The sequence below is a fragment of the Castanea sativa genome, chromosome 12 (genome assembly GCF_040712315.1).
Source record: "Castanea sativa cultivar Marrone di Chiusa Pesio chromosome 12, ASM4071231v1".
In the NCBI taxonomy this organism is placed as follows: domain Eukaryota; kingdom Viridiplantae; phylum Streptophyta; class Magnoliopsida; order Fagales; family Fagaceae; genus Castanea; species Castanea sativa.
In genome coordinates this window covers 9,071,100-9,094,300 of record NC_134024.1, presented here as the reverse complement: position 1 = coordinate 9,094,300, position 23,201 = coordinate 9,071,100, and the positions used below count along the sequence as shown (strand labels likewise).

Sequence of the window (23,201 nt, the reverse complement as noted above, 5' to 3'; positions counted from 1 at the left end):
ATAGAAAGCTTATTTGTTCATTGCATACTAAGAAAATAAATAATATTAATAAGTTAATGCAAATAAGTTACCATTTTTCCCTTACAAAAATTCAAAAATTAAAAAAAAAAAAAAAAAAAAAACATTTTTCTGTACTGGCTGGTACACCCGATACCAGCTGGTATTGCCCGAAATTGACTGGTATGACCGGTGTATGACCAGTACGGCCGGTATTTAAACCGGTACAAAACATTGACATTTCGATACAGATATGCATACTAGTACAGTACAGTACGGTACGTACCGGCCGGTACGGTTGGTACCGGTATGATATCAACTACATTAGTTCTAACTTCTAAGTAAGGTAATTATCCTTCTAAAAAAAGGTAAGGATATTACCTTGCTGTCAGAAATTGTTTTAAATTTTTAATTTGACTTGGTTTAACTTTTTTTTTAGGTGAAAAGAAAGTTTATTTCTTGTTAAATAAGAATGGTTATCCTTGTTTAAGAATGAATGTATTTGTTGTGCACTAAGAAGATGTACTCCTTGTCCACAAAAGGGTAGGTATTAAAGTTAAAAGATTTGGTGGCTTTAGCCCAAAGGTACTCCCACATAGAGAGAGAGAGACATAGAATTAGTTTAAGAGAGCCTTAGAGAAACTTTGTTATTTGTATTAAGTCCTCCCTTGAGTATGTAACAATTTGTAATCTCTCCTTGATATAGTGAATTCATCTCATGCTACTCATGGACATAGGTTATTGCCAATTCACGTAAAATTTTGGCATTCTCTTTTGTGTTTTTGTGCCTTTTTTTTTAAAGGTTTTCTTTGTTTTTCTATTATTTATTTGTGAGATATTTCTAATTAAAGACAATAATATTTAATTTCACAATCAATCTTGTGTGAGAATGTTATTTAGAGGTCTTTGCTCACAACAAATTGATATCAAAACTTCCACTTCCTACAACGCATCCAAATAAAAACGTTCTCTTTAGAGGTCTTTTCTCACAGCAAATTGATACCAGAAACTCCATTGTTAATAGAGAGCAAACTGAATTGATATGCACTTTAAATATAATTAAATACGTTGAACTTGAAATTAGACTTATTTAGCAAATTAAGGCATTAACTATGAGTGGACATTTTTATATTTGAGGTAATTACACATAACCCACCTGTGGTTTGGGAAAAAATCATTTTGCCTGCCCGTGGTTCAAAAAGTATCACTTAACCCACCTGTGGTATGTTTCGTTTATTTTCCATAACCCACCTCAATTAAATCAGGGGTAAATAGGTATTTTTGCTCAAATTTTATGTCTCTCTCCTTTCAAAACAAAAAATAGCGCAAAAACACAAGAAAAAGAAGATCAAAAAGGGAGGGTTTTGTGAAATTAAAACCCATTCTAAAATTCCAATCTAGTAAACTAAACACATTTTCCCACAACTAATCAAAAGACACACACACCCACAAAATAGAAACAACCAAATCAAACACCCAACAAGCAAAACACAACAAATCTCAAAACCCCGTCACACATGGCCAAGAAAAGTAGCGACCTCCCTCATCTTCTCAGTCTTGTTACTAGTGGTCCCAAACCCAAGTGGCTCGTACTGTGCAGCAACAAGAATGAACGACTCGTAGTCCCAAAACCCAACGACATAAGCCACATGCGAGTTCCTCTTGGAAAACCATTCCTCGAATTGATACACTTGGAAGTAATTAGTGATTGTCTCGTTACAGCAAAACTGTGACCACTAATTACACTCCCAACCTTTGGTACACACCTTCTTGCCATGCACTATCTTCACCTTAGTCATCGTGTCTGGGTCAGACTCCACCGCCACTGCCAGCACCACCAGTGCCAAAATTACCAAAATTCCCTTCGCTTTCATTTTCATTTCTTTGGTGGTGTTTTGGACAAAGAAGCAAGTTTGAGCTTCTAGGTTTTTCTGGGATGTGTTTTTGTGAAGGAAGAAGTAAGAGGAAGAAGAAGAGAGTTGGATCGATGAGTCACCATCACTCCTTTGATTGTTCCGGTGGTCCCCGACAAGTAAAATATCGCCGCCAAATTGGACTGTCTCACATCGACATGGTCCAGCTTTTGTATCAGAGTACTACTAGTCGTCATTGAGTCAAAATTGGGCGAGTCAAGGAGAATGGTTTTGAAACGGAGAGTGGTAATATTTGAAAGCTTGTGAGCAGAAGATGTTGGCTGCTGTTCCATAGTTGACGCCGATGGACAATGTGGCGGCAGAGGAGTGGTGGAGTGAAAACAAGGCCAGGAAGATGAGAATTGGGAGAAGTTTGGTTTGTGATTTTGAAAGTTTTGCCATAGCTATTAATTTTCACAAAACCCTCCCTTTTTTATCTTGTTTCTCTTGCATTTTTGTGCTATTTTTTGTTTTGGGAGGAGAGAGATATAAATTTTGAGCAAAAATACCTATTTACCCCTGATTTTAACAGAGATGGGTTACGGAAAACAAACGGAACATACTACAGATGGGTTAAGTGATATTTTTTGAACCACGGGTAGACAAAGTGATTTTAGCCCAAATCACAGGTGGGTTATTTGTAATTACCCCTTTATATTTAATTAACATCCTTCCTTAAATTGGAGGTAGAGTGAACCAGTTAACATCCTTCCTTAGAAAGTAGAAAGTTGAAAATAACTTGAATTTTTTAATAGAATGTGAGATTTCGATGGAAAACGTACATAACTAAATTGGAGGTAGAGTGAGCCAGTTTGGACTAGATTAAATGAAGCTCAGATGATAGGTTAGAATGAAGATTAAATTTGTGAAAATATTTGAGGTTTGAATGCTGAGTACGATGCATATCATACATGTGAAGGTTGTGATAAGAAAAGTGGTCTAAAAATCTCCACCTCAAGATGATAGAGATGCATGATAATTGAAAAAAAGAAAAAGTTTCCTGATCAAAGGTGTGATCCAAGTAGCAAGACCTACTGGTGATAGAGAAAACTTGATAAAAATATAAAAATAGATTCCCAAAGTCTAGCTAAAAGAACATTCAAGTACTAAAACCATAAGACAATAAAGAATCAGAAACCAAATGCTGGGTGGAGGATATAGAATTTTAAAACTGGCAAAAAAAATTGGAAGAAAGCCAAAAGGAGGATCATAGTTGATGGTTTTCTTCATTAAATTAAGAAAAAATGTTTTATTTAGTGGGGTAAAAAGGACCTCCACTTTTGGATATAAACATATTTCCCGAAGATAGACTTCTCAAAGATGTGCTTCGATTCGATTTAATTCCTCCAAAATCATGAGCAATACAACAAACTTTAGGTGCTGAATTGGAATATATTTTATTTCCTTGTCTTCTCAAAAACGCAAACCACTAAAAACAGTAAAGTCAGATATGTTGATTCCATTGAAAAATTCTTCTCCTGTAATTATTAAGAAAGTGTTTGATGTGTGCTTGGGATTAATTACTTTCTATATTCCAATAAGAGGATGTCTATCGATCTTAAAATTATTTTCCAGAAAGTATTGTACTTATAAATTTTTTTTATTTTTTTTTTAATAAATATGTTTTGGCCCAAATGAAGGGTGAATGGTTTGGTATATTCGAATGAGTGACATCCTGTGGTAACACCAAAAATAGTTCACATATCAATTGTGTACCACTTGGGATTTCTTTTAAATGGTATATATTGATGTGTCCAATGGAAACTTATATTGGTTGAGCTCTTCCAAATTTGATTTTGATGAGATAAACCATTTACTTAATTATTTGTAATGAAGAAAAGTAACAAGCTAGTGTGTACTGTGCATGACCTTTCATTTATTTGTAGCAATAAATATAAAACTCTTATTTTGCTAACATGCTAAGAAACATTCTTTGTTTCTTTTCTCAAAACAAAGGTTTTTGAAAATTATAAAACCACCGTACACCGACTCTATGGGTTGCTTGTAGGTCCTACTCTCTAATGAAAGCTACATCAATAGTCAAGACAATACTTCTATTTGTAATGCATTTTAAAAAATTAGGGGTTGTTTGATATATGTGTTTAAACACATATTTTTGGTTTTTAAACAACATTACACTATTTTTACATACTTTTTCATCTATACGTATTTTTAAAAAATATAAACAACGTTATTAGAACAACATTATCAAACGGTCCCTTATTTGTCAAATATTCTTATGCTTTGGAAACAAGAAAGCAAAATGCACTTTGTAATGCCAAATGTATCACATATTATGTATTACCAAATAACACCTTAAATATTATAATTGTCAATTGGTGGAAAACTTGACACCTGCACTAGAGAACCAAAACAAGTAGCAATTGCCAATGTGCGGTTTCTCTAATTTTATGCCAAAAAGTAACCAGAGTTTACAGGTAGCTTTCAATTGAAACAAATTTAAACAAAAGACCCACATTAAGAACAAGTTGTTTACATCCACGAGTTTACAATGACGTAGAAAACATTTCTTTTTCCTTCCAAATTTTTACTAGAGTAATGCTAGACAAAAAAAAAATTATAACAGTTGAATTAGCAACTTTTTATTTTTATTAATTCTTACTTTTATATCTATTTTTTACCTACTACTAACAATTAGCTATATCAACTTGGTGTGAAAATTTTCATCAAATTTTTTGTGTGTATAAACTTTTCTCTTTCTCTAGAAAAATGCTGAAAGTACAATTAATTTTATTATAAAATATTTATAGAGCAAGACTTAGGTATAATACTTAGGTGTTGTTCCTTAAATTCTTCTTTTGAGATTCTACCATATAGATTTTTTCTCATGAAAAGAGAGTGTATTTTTTAGTTAAATAGTCACATGACTGAATCTTAAGAGAATAACTTAAAAAACAACACCTAACTTACTATACCTAAGTTTTGTCCATATTTATATACTAAAATAATTAGTGCCCCTTTAATAAAATAATATATATAGATTATATTTTTTTTGTGATTTGTATGGTTTAAACCCCTTTTTTCACCTGTCTCCCCATTATATATATCCCCTCCCGTGTCAAAAATTAACACAGTATTCTAAGGTTATTGCTAATAGACTCTTGTTGGTGGAACCATTTCTTCATCTTAGAATTGTCTTTCCAGGCCAAAAAAAACATGGGAGATAAGTTGCACCTGGCAATGGGAGTCATGGGTACTTTCTTCTTTTCTTGCTTTCTCAGCTTCCAATCAGTATTTTTGACCAAAAAGTTCACCTACTAATCATTCTTGACTTCTGTTTGCTTGCAGGAAATGTTACTTCTTTAATACTTTATACTGTGCCCATGTAATATTGTCAACATGCTATTCTTCTTATTCAATTCCAGTTAGCAATACTTGATAGATTTGAACCACTTGATCGAACATGTAACTTATATATATTTCTATTTTGGGTTTCTCTATGTTTCCAGAGTAACTTTTGTAAGAGTCATAAAGAAGAAAAGCACAGAGGAGTTCTCATGTGTTCCGTACATCATTGCACTATTTAACTGTCTCCTTTATACTTGGTATGGATTGCCAGTCGTAAGCTGCAGGTGGGAAAATTTTGCTGTAGTTTCCACCAATGGTATAGGGATTCTTTTTGAGTTCTCCTTCATTGCCATCTATTTCTGGTACGCTCCTGCTAAAAATAAGGCAAGTTCCACACTTCACCTCTAATAGCAAATTTTTGTCTCAATAAGTCTAATAACACCACAACAAATTTTTACAATATTTGACACAATTGCTAAGATGATAGGTTGTAATTGATGAAAAATAAAAGTTTTGTAACTAATTATTGTCTAATCAAAATAGGCAACCTCAACAAGTTATAATATTTGTTATGTAACTAGTACTGTATACTTAAAATGTATGCATGTTGAACAGGGTGCACTATTTATATTTTCATGCAAGTTGTATATGTATTTTGTAAACAAACATATATAGGTTTTCCACGTTGCTACATTAAAATAGTGCATGCATGCATATACATATACATATACATATACATATACATATACATATATATATATATATATAGGTAAAGATCAATATTGATATTGATGTATGCAGAAGAAGGCAGCTATGATATTGACACCTGGTATTGTGGCCATCTGCATCACCATGGTTATCTCAGCTTTTGTTTTCCATGATCACCATCATCGAAAGATATTTATTGGGAGTGTAGGGCTGCTGGTTGCTGCAACAATGTATGGTTCTCCACTGGTGGTTATGGTGAGTCATCGTTTCTCTTAATCTGATCTGATGAAAGTGTTCTTTGGAGCAACCTAGCTAAGTGTACAACATGGAGCTTTTTGAATGATGTTACAGATTTTATTATATGAACTTTACAAATCGATGTATTATCTTTTAAAACGCAAAACAAAAAAATAATTAAGAAATTTTTTTTCTTATTTTACTAATGTGACACTGATTATATTTATTTTCATGTTAGTAAAATTAGCAAGTTTACATTTTTTAGTTAATATTTCAAATCCGCAAATGATGTCACAGATATGCATACATGCTACTTTATTCTAAGTTCATATATATCTTGTGCTAATTAATTTTTTCATTACTAGACAAACTATCTTGTTACTATCAGCACATAACTTTATTCTATTGCAGAAGCAAGTGATAGTTACGAAGAGCGTGGAATTCATGCCATTCTACTTATCCTTGTTCTCATTCCTGGCAAGTTCATCTTGGATGGCTTATGGACTAGTGAGCCATGAGCTATTTCTTGCGGTTTGTCTCATAACTAAACTCATCTAGTTTCTTTATTGTTGAAACAACAACTTCTAGAGCTCATGAAACTTACATTAGACCTAGGATTTTCTAACTTGAATTTCTAAACTTGGGCAGGCCCCAAATCTGCTTGGTAGTCCCCTAGGCTTCCTTCAACTTGTGCTCTACTTTAAGTACAGGAAGTGGGGAGTTGTAGACGAACCAAAAAAATGGGATTTAGAAAAGGATGGTGAGAAATCAAAGCAGCTGCAGCCTGTGATTAATGACAGTACTAATGGCAAAAGTTGAAGAAATTAACTAAGATATGATTAGGTTCGGTTTTATCTACTAGTTGTATCCCAAATTATATACAATGGGTCCCTATGAATTGTAATTCAGGACAGTTCATGCATCAATGCATGTATGTTATTACATGCAAGCATATATATATATATATATGTGTGTGTGTGTGTGTTGTCTTTCATCTTATATAGTGGTTTGTGCTTTTTTTTTTTTTGAGAATAGTGTTTTGTGCTGTTCCCAGAGGTTTATGCTGTGTAAGGAACTTTATTTTAGTAAGCAATACATTTCAATAAAGTTGCAAAGAAGGTAGCAATTACAACCTATCATATATATCATCTTCTTTTCTTTTATTATATGTATGTCAAACTTCCTCTTAAAGAATAGAACCACAGCTCTTACTTCTAACTCACAAAAATTTTGTACTACTTGTAAATTTTTTATTACACTATGGGTGCATGATGATGAACAAAAGATTTTCTTCCTATGAGATGTGAAGCATACTACAGTGAGGAATGTCATTAAAGGAAAATAAGTTTTCTCGCGTGTCATGGCACGAAACCACGCGATGTGCTGCCAAAGACAGCATCTCACAAACAACGAAAAAAGGAATGAGAGAGAGAAAAAGAAGAAGCATCTTGCGCTGATAGTCATAGAGAGTTTTTGTTCATTCTTTCTGTTCTAAGAAAACCATTTCGCAAATTATGTGTAAAACCAAGAACAATGACATAACATAAATTCTGAGATTTAGCTATGCTTAGAACAAAATAAACTGAATTCAGTGTTAAAAAATAAAATAAAATAAAACCATGTATCCATTTGAAAAATAAAACTCGTAAATGAATTATGAATTCATATGCCCGTAAAATGTCCTAATGCAATCCACTTTGCCTACTCATCGAGTGCCTTCTAGATATCGTTGTAAAAATTTGTGTTTGCTCTTATATATATATATATATCGACAATTAAGATCTGTTTGGAATCTTTGGATACAGCTGAAAATCGAAAACATTGTAGTAAAATAATTTTTAAATATGAAAATAGTGGCATGAGACCCATTTTTAATGGAAAAATTGCTGAAAAATAAGGTTTGTAGATCTCGTGAATAGTACACGGGACTCACTGGTGTACAAAAAAGTCAAAAATCACGGCTAAAAAAAAAAGACATGAAACGCCAGTTTGGCACTGTTCATAAGCTAAATGCACTGTTCATAAGCTAAATGCACTATTCATGGACAATGAACAGTGCAAGAGGTGCTATCCAAGACAAAAAAAAGCTGTTACGCGTTTTTAACAAAACGTGAACGCAATAATCTGAATACAAATAGATACTTAGATTCCAATTAAGGCCACGAAAGAGAGGAATGACTTGGCAGAGATAATTTTGCGTTTGTTAGTCAAATCACAAAACCAACCGCCAATTTGAATAATTTTTATTACAATCATAACTAGACATGAGAAGAATAAAAGATATATCCTCTTTGGCTTTGCATATATTGAACATAATTTTAAAGAAGAATATGTCCTAAGAACCCATTCAGCATCTACAAATGCAAATAACTCGTCATCATCCAATATGCTCCATGACCCACTACCACGAGGAAAAAGAAAACTCAAACTCTAAAACAAATCAAGAACTGAATTTGGAATATATATTGTGTGTCACCATGTATATGGGCCGTTGTTTAAGAACTTGCGACGTGAGTTGAACCCATTCACAACCAATTGAAAAGAATCAGTCCTAACACAACCATATATATATACCTTGTCAGGATTTTAGTGTTAGTCAAATTTCAGGTGAAAAAAATCATGTGTTAAAAGGGTTCTATTTAGATGTTACAAACTTAGAAAAAATTATTTGTAAGGAGTTGAAAGAAGATATTTGGTCTAGCGAATCAAAATCAGAACTCGGTCGAGCAATCATTTAAGTCAGACGAAAACTTCATGAGACTCTTACTCAACTCTCACTTAAGCAAGATTATAGAACAAGAAATCCTATTTCTACACCAAATCTACCTATATGAAAAAAATCTAGGACCACACAATTTTATGTCCAAAACTTTGTCATAATTCTAATATATCAATTGTGAGTGGTAGAGAAAAATAATCAATTCATTTGAAATTGACAGGCCGCCAATTATAACGTGTCTCATAGGATAATTATGAAAAACGTGGTCCGGATCCTAGAATTACTCTACCTTTATATTATTATATACTTCTTGATGTACAACTTTCTTTTAACATTCAAAACAAAAGAAAGTTGTAAACCAAAGTAGATTATAAAGTGCCTTCCCTTGGGAGTCAAAGTCGGAAAAACCTTGTGTTTTTTCAACCTCAGGAGCCAATATGTGAGCTAAGTTGTTTTCCTTAAAACCGCATATCTAGTGAGTTCATTTGGTGATCTCTCCTAGAGAGTTCTTTGGAATATTAGAGTTCTGGTAGTTGCCAAAAAGTTCTTTTATGGAGGAGGTTTCTATAAAAGAATTCTGGAGTACTTGGCCATTATAGTGGGAGGCGAAAAGGTCATTTGTTAGGATTGCAAATATCTATAAGCCACACAGTTTTTGTAGGTTCTAATTGAGGTATTCATTTCTTCTATAGTGAAATTACTACAGGTACTCACACAGTGGTTTTTTATTTTTTATTTTCTATTGAGTTATTTAAAAGTTTTCAACTTTATCAACAAATATGTGCATGCTATTTATGGCTTTTAGATTTTAGTGATAAGTACTGTGGTTATGCAATCCAACAAATTGCTAACTTCGGACTTATCATATTCAATAAATTAAACCAAGGTAGATGTAGAGTTTCCTTCTCTTGGGAGCAACAAAATAATTTTTTTTTATAAAAAAAAACTCCTTTTGTTTCTTCAACCCTGTGAGCCAAATTAAATATGTGATCGGTGAGTTTGTTATTGATCTCTCTAAAGACTAAAGAGTTCTTCGGAGTACCAAAGTTTTGGCAGTTTTTTTTTTAACCGTGAAGATAGGAGTTTTATTGTATTGAAAAAATGGGCTTTGACACCCCAATAAGTATACAGTAACCAAGGCCCAGACACAAAAACCTCTTGGTATGAGCCAGTACATAAGAAAAAGATAAAAACACGTACACGTAAACGTAAACTGGATGGTATTGTCCCCTCCAGTGCAGAAAAACGTTGGCCTCCCATGTGCTCAACCTGGTCTTGCCGTGGACCCATTTAGGCGTTGGAAGTCCTGCAACAGAAACATAGCGCCCTGTAGGATTTCCGTTGGTTGGGACTGTTTGTCTTTAAAACAATACCTGTTCCTGGCATTCCAAATGGCCCATGCCACCGTCGCCCAAGTTTCCAACTCCTTCCCCGTGAGCTCATTTTCCAGATCTCGGGTTAGGAGGAAGAAACATTGCGCTGATGCCACACACTTCTGAAGTCTTCCCCGAGCCACCACCCACACGTTACTGGCTAGAGGGCATTTCCAGATTGCATGCTTCACCGTTTCATCGGTCTGTCCACAGATAGAGCACAGCGGGTCAATTGGAATTTTTCTTTGATAAAGGTTAGCTCGGGTAGGTAGTATTTCTGTGCATGCCCTCCAAACGAAATTCCAGACTTTGGGTGGTACGTTCATGTTAGAAATACTGAATTGAATAGTATTGTATTTCTCACCGAAAGAATATACATAAGTGTCTTTATATAGGAGGCATATGAGTGCAGTACAAGTAAATATGAGTGTAGTACAAGTAAATATGAGTGTAGTACAAGTAAGAGTGCTATACAAATGAAAGTGCTAAACAAGTAAACTAGTTGGGCCTAAAGTCCACAACACTATATATGTTAACAGCCCCCCTCAAACTCAAGGTAGATGTGAGACCAACTTGAGGTGGTCAATCAAAGTACGAAAGCGTCCCTTAGGATGTGACTTGGTGAAGATATCTGCAAGTTGATCTGTAGAGGAGACTAAGATTAGCTTAAGAGCACCATGGACAAGATGATAACGGATAAAATGACAATCGATCTCGATGTGTTTAGTACGTTCATGGAAGATATCATTGTGAGCAATATGAATGGCACTCTTGTTGTCACAATAAAGAGGAGTAGCAAAGGATGTCGACACACCTAAGTCTTTGAGAAGCCATCGTAGCCAAAAAAGCTCAGATGTGGTATCAGCAAGGGCACGATATTCTGCTTCAATACTAGAACGGGCCACATGAGTTTGTTTCTTGCTTCGCCAAGAAATCAGAGAAGAACCAAGAAGAAAGCAATAACCAGTGGTGGACCTGCGATCAGTGGGATCTCCTGCCCAATCAGCATCAGAAAATGCACAAAGAACAAGAGGAGACCGAGCAGAGTAGAAAAGACCATAGAAGAGAGTGCCCTTTAGGTACCGAAGAATGCGCAGAACAGCAGCATAGTGAGTCGATCGTGGAGCAGACAGATATTGGCTCACCTGGTGAACAGCATAGGAAATGTCTGGACGAGTAACAGTGAGATAAACTAGGCTGCCAACTAAGCGTCTGTAAAGAGAGGGATTAGACGATAGTTTCCCCCCTGAGGGAGTCAGATGCGCATTAAGCTCGACTGGAGTGTCAACAGTCTTGCTATCAGTGAGTCCAGCTCTAGACAAGAGTTCAGAGGCATACTTGGCTTGAGTAATGTAAAGTCCATCTGTAGAATGAGTGATTTCAAGACCTAAGAAGTAGCTGAGATGTCCAAGGTCTTTCATCTCAAACTGCTGACTGAGAAAATTCTTGAGTTCTTGAATGCCACTGAGGTCATCACCAGTTATGATCATATCATCCACATACAGGAGAAGTGAAATAGTGCCTTTGTCAGTGCGACGAAGAAATAAGGCAGAATCATAATGGCTGGCCATGTAACCCAAACGAGAGATGGTAGAGCTGAACTTGGCAAACCAAGCACGTGGAGCTTGTTTAAGGCCATAAAGTGCACGTCGAAGGTGACAAACCTTGTTTGATTCAACAGAGAGACCAGGAGGAGGTTGCATATAAACTTCTTCACTCAAATCCCCATTAAGGAATGCATTTTTGACATCCATCTGGAAAAGATCCCATTTACTGGCAGCAGCAACAGCTAAGAGGGCACGAACAGATGAGATATGAGCAACCGGAGCAAAGGTCTCTTCATAATCAATCTCATACTCCTATGTAAAACCTTTTGCAACAAGACGAGCTTTGTAGCGCTCAATGGACCCATCAGAGCGAGTCTTAATCTTGTAGATCCACTTACAACCAACCACAGATTTCCCAGGGGGGAGAGTGACCAAGTCCCAAGTATGGTTTTTAGATAATGCATCAAGTTCCTCTTTCATTGCAATCTGCCATAAAGGGTCAGTGGAAGCCTCACGATAGGTGTGAGGCTCGTGCAATGTAGCAAGGGTAGTGTAACAATGATAGTCAAGTAAATGTGCAGGAATGGACCTTACCCGAGTTGAGTGACGAGGTGGAATGTCTTGTACATGATCTTCAGGCGGAGCAGGAGCAGGGGAACCAAGATCAAGGTTGGGTAGCTCGTCTTCGACCTGTTCATCTTCCACCTGTTCATTAAAAGGGGAACTAGGAAAGGGATCAAGGATTTCTGGTGGTTGGACAGAGAAGTTAATAGGAGAATCAAGAGCAGCTACAAGAGAATCAGGATCAGCTATAGGAGGGTCAGGAGCATCTACAGAAGGAATTTGCGTCTCATCTGGAAATAGATCTAAGACAGAAGAGGAAGATAAAGAAGTACGAAAGTGAGAGAGCTCAACAAAGAGGCGATGTTCCCAAAAGACAACATTGCGGGAGACACGAAGACGATGAGAAATAGGATCATAACACCGATACCCCTTTTGAGTTTCGCCATAACCAAGAAAACAACAAAGTCTTGACCTAGGCTCAAGTTTGTTATGCTCATGTGGCGAATGAGCGTAGGTGGTGATAGTCTGGAGGTGACCCAAAAAGGCGCTCATATGGAGTTTGATTTTGGATAACAGGACTGAGAATGCGATTAATAGTATGAACAGCATGAAGAGCAGCTTCGCCCCAAAAAGGAGCAGGAACTTTGGCAGAGAGAAGAAGAGCACGAACAGTGTCAAGAATATGACGAAGTTTTCGTTCGGCTCTACCATTTTGCTAAAAGGTACCTGGACAAGTTAGTTGATGAACAGTGCCATAGGAATGCAAAATAGCTTGGAAAGCATATTGAGTGTACTCAAGAGCATTATCAGATTGAAAAATTTTGATACGTTTAGAAAATTGAGTTTCAACCATTTTTGCAAAATTAGAATACACTTGCAATAATTCAGAACGATGTTTCATATTAAAGATCCAGCTATAGCGAGAGTAATCATCAACAAAGACAACAAAATATCGAGATCCACCAATACTAGAGACAGAGGAAGGTCCCCAAATATCAAAATGAATAAGGTCAAAGATATCAGTGGATATAGATTCACTAGAATTGAAAGGCAAAGCTTGTTGTTTTCCTAATTGACATGAAACACAATCAAAATTTTCTGTAGACACTGAACCTAGCAAACCTCTAGAAGCCAATTGTTGTACACGGGAAGAAGATGCGTGACCAAGTCGAGCATGCCAAAGAGCAAGAGAAGGAATAGAAGAAACTGTAGCAGCTGCGGCAATAGAAACAGGAGCAACAAGTGGAAGATGAAGGTTGTCCACGGGAAACATACGCCCAACTCTAGGACCAGTCCCTAGCTCCTGTCCCGTCCTTGGATCCTACACAATACATCCAGAATAATCAAATATGATTCGATAACCCAACTCAGCTAATTGTCCCACAGAAAACAAATTGTAAGAAAGGTCAGGAACATTAAAGACCCCAGAAACGGAGAGGTTGGAGGTTGAAACGGAACCTATATTATGACCAGACATTGTGGAACCATTTGCTGTGCGAATAGTAAGAGGGTGTGGTGCAGGTTTAAGTTCAGAAAATAAGGACGAGTGAGGTGTCATGTGATTGCAACAAGCAGAATCCATAAACCAAGAGGAAGGAGACATACCGGACAAAACTGAGAGAGAAGAGGAATAAGATGCATTACCAACCATACGAATGACATTGGCGATGATGTTTTTAAGGTCATCTGTGGTCATGGTGAAAGTGCAACCTGAAGACTTAGACTGTGCAAAGACGGAAGCCATTGGTTGGACACTCTCAATGTTAACAATAGTGGCAGAAGAACCTGAACTAGCTGATTTATTGCGCTGAAAGCAAGTCTCAATATTATGGCCAAAACGTTTGCAAAAATTGCAAAAGCGTTTGCTAGATTGTCGGCGACGATTGTTGCAAAAGGAAGAAGACTTGTCCTTATTTTTCATTTAGAAGCAAAATATGCAAAAATGGATTGCAAAAATGAAATCTACGCGAAAAACTGGATAAGGAGCACCTGGGCTGCAAAAAAGTCAACTCTGCGAAAAAGTCAACGACTGGTCAACGGTCAACAGAAGTCAACAGTCAGCGGTCAACGGTCAACGGTCAGTCAACGATGACGTGGCGGGTGATGTCAGCAGCGCGCTGGAAGGTGACATCAGCGATGACGTGGCAGGCTGACGTGGCTCAGGGCTGACGTCAGCAGGAGCAGTGGTCTTTGCAGTGTTCGAACTCCCCAACAGCGGCTGCTACAGGTCCGGAACCTGAGGACGATGTCTGGAAGACTCGAAAGTTCAACGGCAAAAGGTTGTGGCAGTTGTTGTGACAGCGGAAGCAATATTGAGAATGGAGTTACACCAATAAAGACAAGACTGCTAAGAAAAGGTCAGAGCAGTGGCTCTGATACCATGTTAGAAATACTGAATTGAATAGTATTGTATTTCTCACCGAAAGAATATACATAAGTGCCTTTATATAGGAGGCATATGAGTGCTATACAAGTAAGAGTGCTAAACAAGTAAACTAGTTGGGCCTAAAGCCCACAACACTATATATGTTAACAGTTCAACTTCCAAATCCTGCTCCAAAACCTCTTATCATCCCTCACACTTGAGTGTTCAGCCCCCGTCTCGCGGTGCATACGGAGTGCTTCCTGGTAGGCCATTTTGACCGTGAAGTGTTGCGCTTTATTTTCTTTCCAGCATAGTTTATCTCGGGCATGCATATTGCTGAGTTGGGTGCGTAGTATGGCTGTTTGTGTGGGTTGCATGAAGGTGGCTTGTATCAGAGAGCGGTTCCATTGCATGGTCTGTTGATCGATGAGGTCCCCCACTTTCATTTTAGTATATTTGCACTTGACTTAAACAAAGGAGGGTGGGGCAGCCAAGTTTTGTCACTAACTTCAACACTCTGCCCATTTCCTATTTTCCATATAGACCCTTTCCGAATTAATTCTCTTGCAGCAAGTAGGCTACGCCATACAAATGAAGGATTGTGGCCTAACTCTGCCTGCATGAAAGAACATCTAGGGAAATGTCTTGCTTTGTAGACCAAAAGAAGAGGGAGTGTGTGCTGGTAGCAAATCGCCAAGCTTGCTTTGCTAACATAGCAAGATTAAAAGTATGAATATCTCTAAACTCCATACCTCCCTTCTTTTTAAGTGTGCACAATTTTTTCCAATTTATCCAATAGATCTTTTTTTCACTCCTAGTTTGTCCCCACCAATATTTAGCCAAGACTGAGTTGATATCATCGCACACCCTTCTAGGGAATCAGAAGATGCTTATGGAGTAAGTGAGCATTGCTTGGGCCACTGACATGATCAAAGTCTCCCTACTGCCTTCAATATAGTTTTTTCCTTCTACCCCCAATCACCTTTTTTATTATCCTCTCTTGGATCTCCTTAAAGGTGCCAACCTTTGATTTACCCCCAACCATGGGCAAACTGAGATACTTTTCACAGTTATTCAGGACTTGTGCCCCCATCAAGTTTCGGATCTCCTCTTTTTCCCTACAGCTTGTATTTTGGCTGAAAAAGAGTATGGTTTTTGACCTATTTATGGCCTACCCCGAGGCTTCCTCATATTGTGTAAGTATATATATCAAGTAATTGGCGGCATTCCCCAACCTTTACTTCACAGAACAATAGGCTATCGTCGGCAAAGAGAATGTGAGAAATACGTACCCCACCCTGGCAAGAATAAATGCCTTTCAATCTATTTGTATCTGCTACTTTCTAGATCAAAGAGGATAGCTCCTCAGCACAAAGCAGGAAGAGATATGAAGATAAGGGGTCACCTTATTTAATGCCTCGGGTTGGTGTGAAGAAGCCTTTTGGTTCCCCATTGATGAGTATGGAATATGAGGCTGTTTGTACCGTTTCCATAGCCAAGTTTATCTATTGTTCAGGCAGCCAAATCTTCATCATGATCTGCCGTAGGAATTCTCACTCCACTCTATCATATGCCTTGCTTATATCTAGCTTGACTGTCATATGGCCTGTCTTCCCTTTCCTCCTATTCCTCGTCCGATGAAGCATCTCAAATGCCACTGTAGTATTATCTGTAATGAGTCTATCAGGGATAAAAGCACTTTGGGCACAGAAATAACATTGGGTAAAATGGATTTTATCCAATTAGCTAGAACTTTGGATATAATTCGTGATACAACATTACTCAGGCTAATGGGATGGAACTTCGTGATAGACTGTGGGTCATTCTTTTTGGGAATGAGCACAATATGTGTGAAATTCATTTTCTTTAATGATCTACCAAAGTGTAGAACAGATAATACCGTAAGAGTTAAATCAGACCCTACAATATGCCAGTATTTTTGAAAAAAGAAGGGAGACATACCATCTAGTCCCGATGCTTTTGATGGGTGCATGTTGAACAGAGAACCTCATACCTCTTCCTCAAAGTACAGGTGAGTCATTGAGTTTGCCATATCCTCAATGACTACCTTATCTACTGCCTCCAAAACCCTTTCCATGCTCCTAGGGTAAGATGTAGTGAAAAGTTCAATATAGTATTCCTCTGCAATGCTACTGACTCTGCTCAGGTCTGACTGCCATACCACGTCCCTGTCCTTTTACCCTTCTATCATGTTTTTCATGTGTCTTTGGCTTGCCCTATGATGGAAGAAACGGGTATTTTTATCACCTGCCTTGAGCCATAATGATCTAGAGTGCTACCTCCAATACACTTCTTCATGGTGCAATAGGGTGTTAATGTCCCTCTTCAACTCAATTATGCGGTGTAAGTTCTGCCCATATCCATGCTCAACCAAGTCCTCCAGTTCCTATTGTTTTTCATTGAGCCTATGTCTTGTGTTACCAAAGGCAATCCGACTCCAAGCGACCAAGTTTGCTCAACATTGCTTAATCTTTTCAAACAGGCAATTTATGGGGCTACCCGAGGCTAAAAACTAGGTCCATGAGTTTTGGATCACTTGCTCGCACTCTGGGTGAGACGCCCACCTCTCTTCAAACCTGTGTAGTTTGTGTTGACGTCGAGGAGTAGGAACAAAAGTCGGTGTTGTATCCAACAATACCGGATCATGATTAGAATACGAGGCTAACAAATGGGTCACCTTCGCCCTCGGGTGTATCTCCGACCACTCGACCGTTGCACATACTCTATCCAACCTCTCCTCTACGAATGCTTCCTCATCTCGCCCATTTCGCCATGTAAACCTGTAATCACTATATCCAAGGTCAATCAATCCACAAAAGAGTAAGGCACTACGAAATTCAAGCATGGGAGGCAGTGGCTTTGGTAGTCCTCCATTTTTCTCCACAGAGCTCAAAATCTCATTGTAATCTCCCAGGCACACCCAGGGAAGTGTTGACCGACTACAAAGATGAAAAAGCAACCTCCATGTCTCTGATTTCTGTTGCTTATCGAAATAGCCATACATACCTGTTAGTCTCCACAGTTGGCCCGAGTAAGGGATGACATGTGCATCAATGTAGTGAGGAGAGAAGGTGTTTGTATCAACGACCACCTCTATTTTCAAAAGCAATGCCAAACCTCCCTGTCTTCCTTTGCTAGACACCACCAACATAGATTGAAAATCTAGCTCGGCCTTTATTTGTTCCATCTCTCGAACATTCAGTGTTGTTTCCATGAGAAACCAAATTATGGGAGCTTTACTTCTCACCAATTCAGCAAGAACTTCAACTGCCTGGCGATTCCCAAGCCCCCTGCAGTTCTACCTTATAATAATCATTGTGACCGGCAGGGCTGTGCCGCAGCCTCCACCGTTTGGACATTAGGTTGTGTTGGTTCAGCCACCACCTTGAGCCATTTGGTCTTTGCTTTGTCTCCTTGAACATCATCTAGGCATACCTGGGCTGCTTGTCTCTTTTTTCCCATTGGGTTGGTCCCCACTAAGGTGTCTTATGAGGTATTGGTGTTTGGTTTTAGTCTTGAGATTTTTTTTCCACGTAGTATTGTTTTTTACGTGTAGGTCTACTCCATGTGCACGTGGGACTACAGTAAAGCACGTGTCTATGTCTTTATTTCCCCATGACTAACAGGAACGTAATAAAGTTCCTCCCCATGATTTTCGGACACCATGCTGGTGGGGCTTTGGTTTGGCGGAATATTCCCTATTATATTTCCTTGGTCAAATGGTAACGTGTTTGGAGATAGAGGTGAAGTGATTGTGGGCTTTAAATTTTGTAACGTATTAGGAGAGGATATTGGTGTGATTGCAGGATTTAAGGTCTGAAACGTACTTGTCGGGCTTGGCATAACAGTTTCCAAATTTTTCGGCTTTTCTGTATCAGCATTTAATGTGTCTAAAGGATTAAATGGCATCTGTGGTGGTGGAGTCTCTGCTTCAGGTTCACGCCAGCATTGTTCTGGGTTTTTCTCGTTGCTTCTCAGTGTGTCAGGTCTGCCGCGAGTGCCTGCTTTCAGCCATTCTCCATACAGCTTGGCCCTCATTTCTTCCTCGCTCGCTGACCTACACTCTTTAACCTCGTGGCCTACTCTCCCACATGCGAAACACCAGTCGACCGCCTCTCATATCGGAAAGCTACTCTAGCTTCATCACCTTTAGGACTAACAACTGGTCCACCCTACCTCAGTGGCTTGTCCAGCGGCACCTCTACCTTGATTCAGAGGAAACGGGCTTGGTCCGTTTTGAGTGCTTTACAGTCCACCTCAATGACCTTGCCCAGCCCTCGCTTGGTATCCTGCGCAGCTTCTTCAGTGATTAAGTCAAATGGCACCCCCCAAACTTGGACCCAAAACGGCAGGTGGGTGAAGGTCACAGAACGGGCCGTCATACCTTTTTCCCATCTCCGCAAAGCAAGGATTTGGACTAGTTCATTTGTGGATATACACAATTTCTATAGAAGAATTTTAGAGTTTTAGGGCCACTGCGGCGGGAGGTGAACGAGAAATATGTTAAAGATTTCATAGAGGGTTTAGGTTACAAAGGTAATTAGGTTCTGGTTCCTCAAAAAAAAGAGAGAGAGAGAGAGAGAGAGATAATTAAGTTTTGACTATTGTAATAATTTCTTCTATAGTAATTTCCTATAGGGTCGGGTACCATCAAAATGATTTTTTCTTCAAAGGTTTTCCACTTCATCACAAAATCGGTGTTGGGTATATAATTACTTCTTTTTACTGCGTTTAGATTTTGGTGATATTTATTGTGATTGTGCAATCTAACAAAAAAAATTTTATACAACAATCTAACAAATTATTAACTTTGTAGTTAATTAGAAAATTAAAGTAGTCATAGTTAATCAATTAATCCCTTGCTTAGAAGTTTGGGGTCTAAATCATATATTTTCAATTGGTATTGATGATGCAAAGAAGATCAGTAGGCTGGATGTGTCGGACTTCAATGGACTACTGGTTCTCTCTACGGCCTGAAAAAGAAAGAAAAGTGAATCAAAGGCGACCGGGGCTGCCGGCCAAAAACCCTCCGATGGCAAAGTTAGTTTTTCTCTCTATGTTATCTGAGTTCCAACTTTTTTGGAGTAAAGAATGAACATACCTTGGCCTTGTCTGAAACAGCCTTTATATAGTGTTCTTATAGGCGGTTATCAAAATTGGAACTTCTCCTGGATTCGAGGAGAGGTAGAAATCAAACGTAACTTGCATAACCGTTTGGAAGTTATGCTCTCGCTTCACAACGGATACCTGGCGGTTATGCGTGGGATAAGGGATTATCACATCTTATTCGGAGATTTTCCTAAGTGTGATACCCTCGTCCTGGGGTTCCTCAGTTGGGTGTGCTTTGGCACACGCGCAGGGGCTGTTTCGTCTGACGGGCAAATTCCTTCAAGATGAGACTGTCGGCACTCTGGACGAGTGCATCACTCTGGCGGTGCTTACCTCGTCCAGAACTCTTCTTCCTTGGACGAGGTAATTGTAGGCAAGTTTCTGAGGGTGTTTACAGTGGTAGGTGGGTCATGGACGGCCTGTATGGACGAGACAAAGATAGGCTAAATCAGTTCCCTATCAGGTATCAAATCCTAGATACACTGGGTTAGGAATTTATCCCTGAGGACACTTACCTAGCTTTTAGGTCACTACGTACAAAACTTTGACCAATATTAGATTGGTTTTGAAAACTCTTTAGTATAAACCATATTAACAAAAAACTCAAAAGCTTAAAAAAGATTATAAAAGCAAGATCAACAACCTTTCAGAGAGACTTTTTTTTATAAAAAAAAAATATTCATTTTTTCCCCTAAAACTTTGAGGGTCCGTTTGGTTGGAGGAGTGGAAAAGTGGGATGATAGAAAATGGTGGGGGAGTGGAAAAGTGGGAGGATAGAAAAAATTTTATTTTCTCTCTTATTTGTTTGGTTGAGGGTGAAAAAGTGGAGAGATGGAAAAAATGGGTTTGAATAAATTTACTCAAATACCCTTATTAAAGAATGATACCCAATTAAAACAAAAAGTGACAAATAACCACACAAAAAAAAATCACCCAAATTTATTAAAAAAATAAAAATCATGTAAAAAAAATCACTAGTTAAAATATATATATATATATATATATATATATATATATATATATATATATATATATATATATATATATATATATATATATATATCACGCCCAGGCTTAGAAAATCAAAAGAAGAAAAAAAGAATAGGAAAAAAAGAAAGAAAGAAAAGGCACCGGCCACGTAGAAAAAAAAAAAAAAAAAAAAAAAAAAAATAAGCCAAATGTTGTTGAGAAGAAAAAAAAATAAAGGCAATTTGAAGAAGTGTGTTGGGCCAGGGGAGAAAATGCCTGGGCCCTACTATTTATTTTCCTTCCTCTCCACCCAACTAAACACACTTCAAAAAAGTTTTCTCTCATATTTTCTCTCCAAAGTTTTCTATCCTCCCTGTTTCACCTCCAAACAAACACACCCTGAAAGAAAGAGGAAGAATGTAATAGATCATCATGGCCTTGAGGTTTTTTTATAGAGGTAGGGGGGGTGGTTGTGCATATCACAAAATCCCTAAAATGCCCTTGAAAATTGTGGGCTCGGCAAGTTTTATATAAGAAAAGTGGTCTTGGGGTTTTTTGCCTCTAGGTGTGCGTACACAATTGCATGCACCAACCATGCATATTGCATACACAATTGTATGCAGTAACAGTGTGAGCCTCTTGTATGTTTGAACTCAAATACTGGTTCAAAAGTATGTAAATATTATTGGAAGTAAATTGTCCAATGCATTTAACAAAATAAGCCCAAAATATATAACCGAACCTGGTCCAAACCAATATAATGTGGTTTGGTTTAGATTTATTATTTTTACACTGTTTTACTCGGACTTAGTTGATGTGCATTTTTTTTTTAACCAAAGTTGATGGGCATATATAGCTAGTGACATGCTTAGCAATGAGATAATCAAATCAAAACTGTCACAGTCAGATTAGTCACAAGTCACAACACACTACATATCGTTCAATGGCTAATATACAGACACAATTAGTTAATGTCATAACGAGAATATAAATTTATAATTAATGATTGTCGGTGGGTGGATTGAAATCATTATCTTCTAACTTACTAATAGCTTAGAACTTCAATTATTCTATATATTTGTCTCTGTTTCATTGACAATATTGGTCCACTGCGGTAATAGTGAGGATACAACTTATTTCTTAATCATTTTTTACAACTTATTAAGGTACTAGATCGTAATTAGCAGGGCCGACTGAGTGGCAGAGCAAGAGATGCGTTCGCCTAATTAAGGCCCCAAGTAAAAACAAAATGCCCTCAAATTTTAACTAATAAGGTTATCTATAATTAATAAACAATTTTTTTTTTTTACCTGATGAAAAACAAATAAAAATAGAGAAAAATACAACGTCCACAATATTTTCACAAAACTTTTATAATTAATGTTAAATAGCAAGTTATTACAGTCTGTTATTGATGGCAAAAAATAATTGTAATGATATTTTCAAATAAAAAACAAAATGCAACTTAAAACTTAGAATTTGTTGTAAAAAGTATTGTGAATGTTGCAATTCTAAAAAAAAATAAGAAAAACTAGCATCTAAGCACGTGCTCACGCTCCTGCTCAGAAGCTCTTCTATTTTTTTTGGGTAAAATTTAATAATTTGCATTAATTATAATTTTAATATTTTCGGCCAATTAAAAAAATAAATAAATAGAAAAGTTTAAACGTGAAATTTGTTTCTGAATAAGTGGTTAGTGGGAGAGTAATCCTATTTTGTAGGCAATGTTTTAGTAAGAGTTAAAAATGCATTTTTACTTTATTGTCTTTTAGTTCTGTCTCTACTTAAACTTAGGGACATATGGGGTATTTTGGAATTAAAAAAAATATGGTCCAAATAAGGGCAGCCCCTTAAATAGTAGTATCTGTATATATTAAGAGGATTCAGAAAGTTAGTTATTACTTTTTTTTCCTGTCAAAAATACCCCTAAATTAATTAACCAATAATTTAAAAATTGGGTTAAAATAGTAAATTGGTAAAAGAAAGTTAGCTTTTGCTTTTTTTTATTATCAAAAATACCCCTACCTAAAGCTTAAAAATGGGGTTAAAATAATAAATTAACAAAAATAATAAATTTCTACATCTATATTGAAATGATTTCCTGCTTCTAATAAACTCCTACTTTTATCTATACTACTATTTAAGGGGCTGTCCCTGTTTGGATTCCACATTTTGGATGCCTAAAGTATCCTCATCATATTCACTTACAAGTTTTCAACTAACAAGGATAAATATGTAAATTAAAACTCCTACACTTTAAAACCCACAAACTCACGTACGCTTTGCAGTTTCTATAACACTTTCTATTTCTCATTCTTCTTCAGATTGAAGACATTTAGTTTAGCTCTACATCCTCATTTCTTTTTCTTC

The 23,201-nt window shown here is 37.2% G+C and overlaps 1 protein-coding gene across 1 annotated transcript; it reads left to right on the top strand.

Annotated features, from left to right (window-relative positions):
- Positions 1-4,990: 4,990 nt before the first annotated feature.
- On the top strand, positions 4,991-7,305 carry LOC142620030 (bidirectional sugar transporter SWEET3). The gene is made up of 6 exons (XM_075793469.1): positions 4,991-5,124; positions 5,220-5,256; positions 5,381-5,603; positions 6,021-6,182; positions 6,576-6,695; positions 6,813-7,305. Exons 1-6 carry the CDS (start codon positions 5,088-5,090, stop codon positions 6,981-6,983), a joined length of 750 nt encoding a protein of 249 aa, XP_075649584.1. The 5' UTR covers positions 4,991-5,087; the 3' UTR covers positions 6,984-7,305.
- Positions 7,306-23,201: the final 15,896 nt, after the last annotated feature.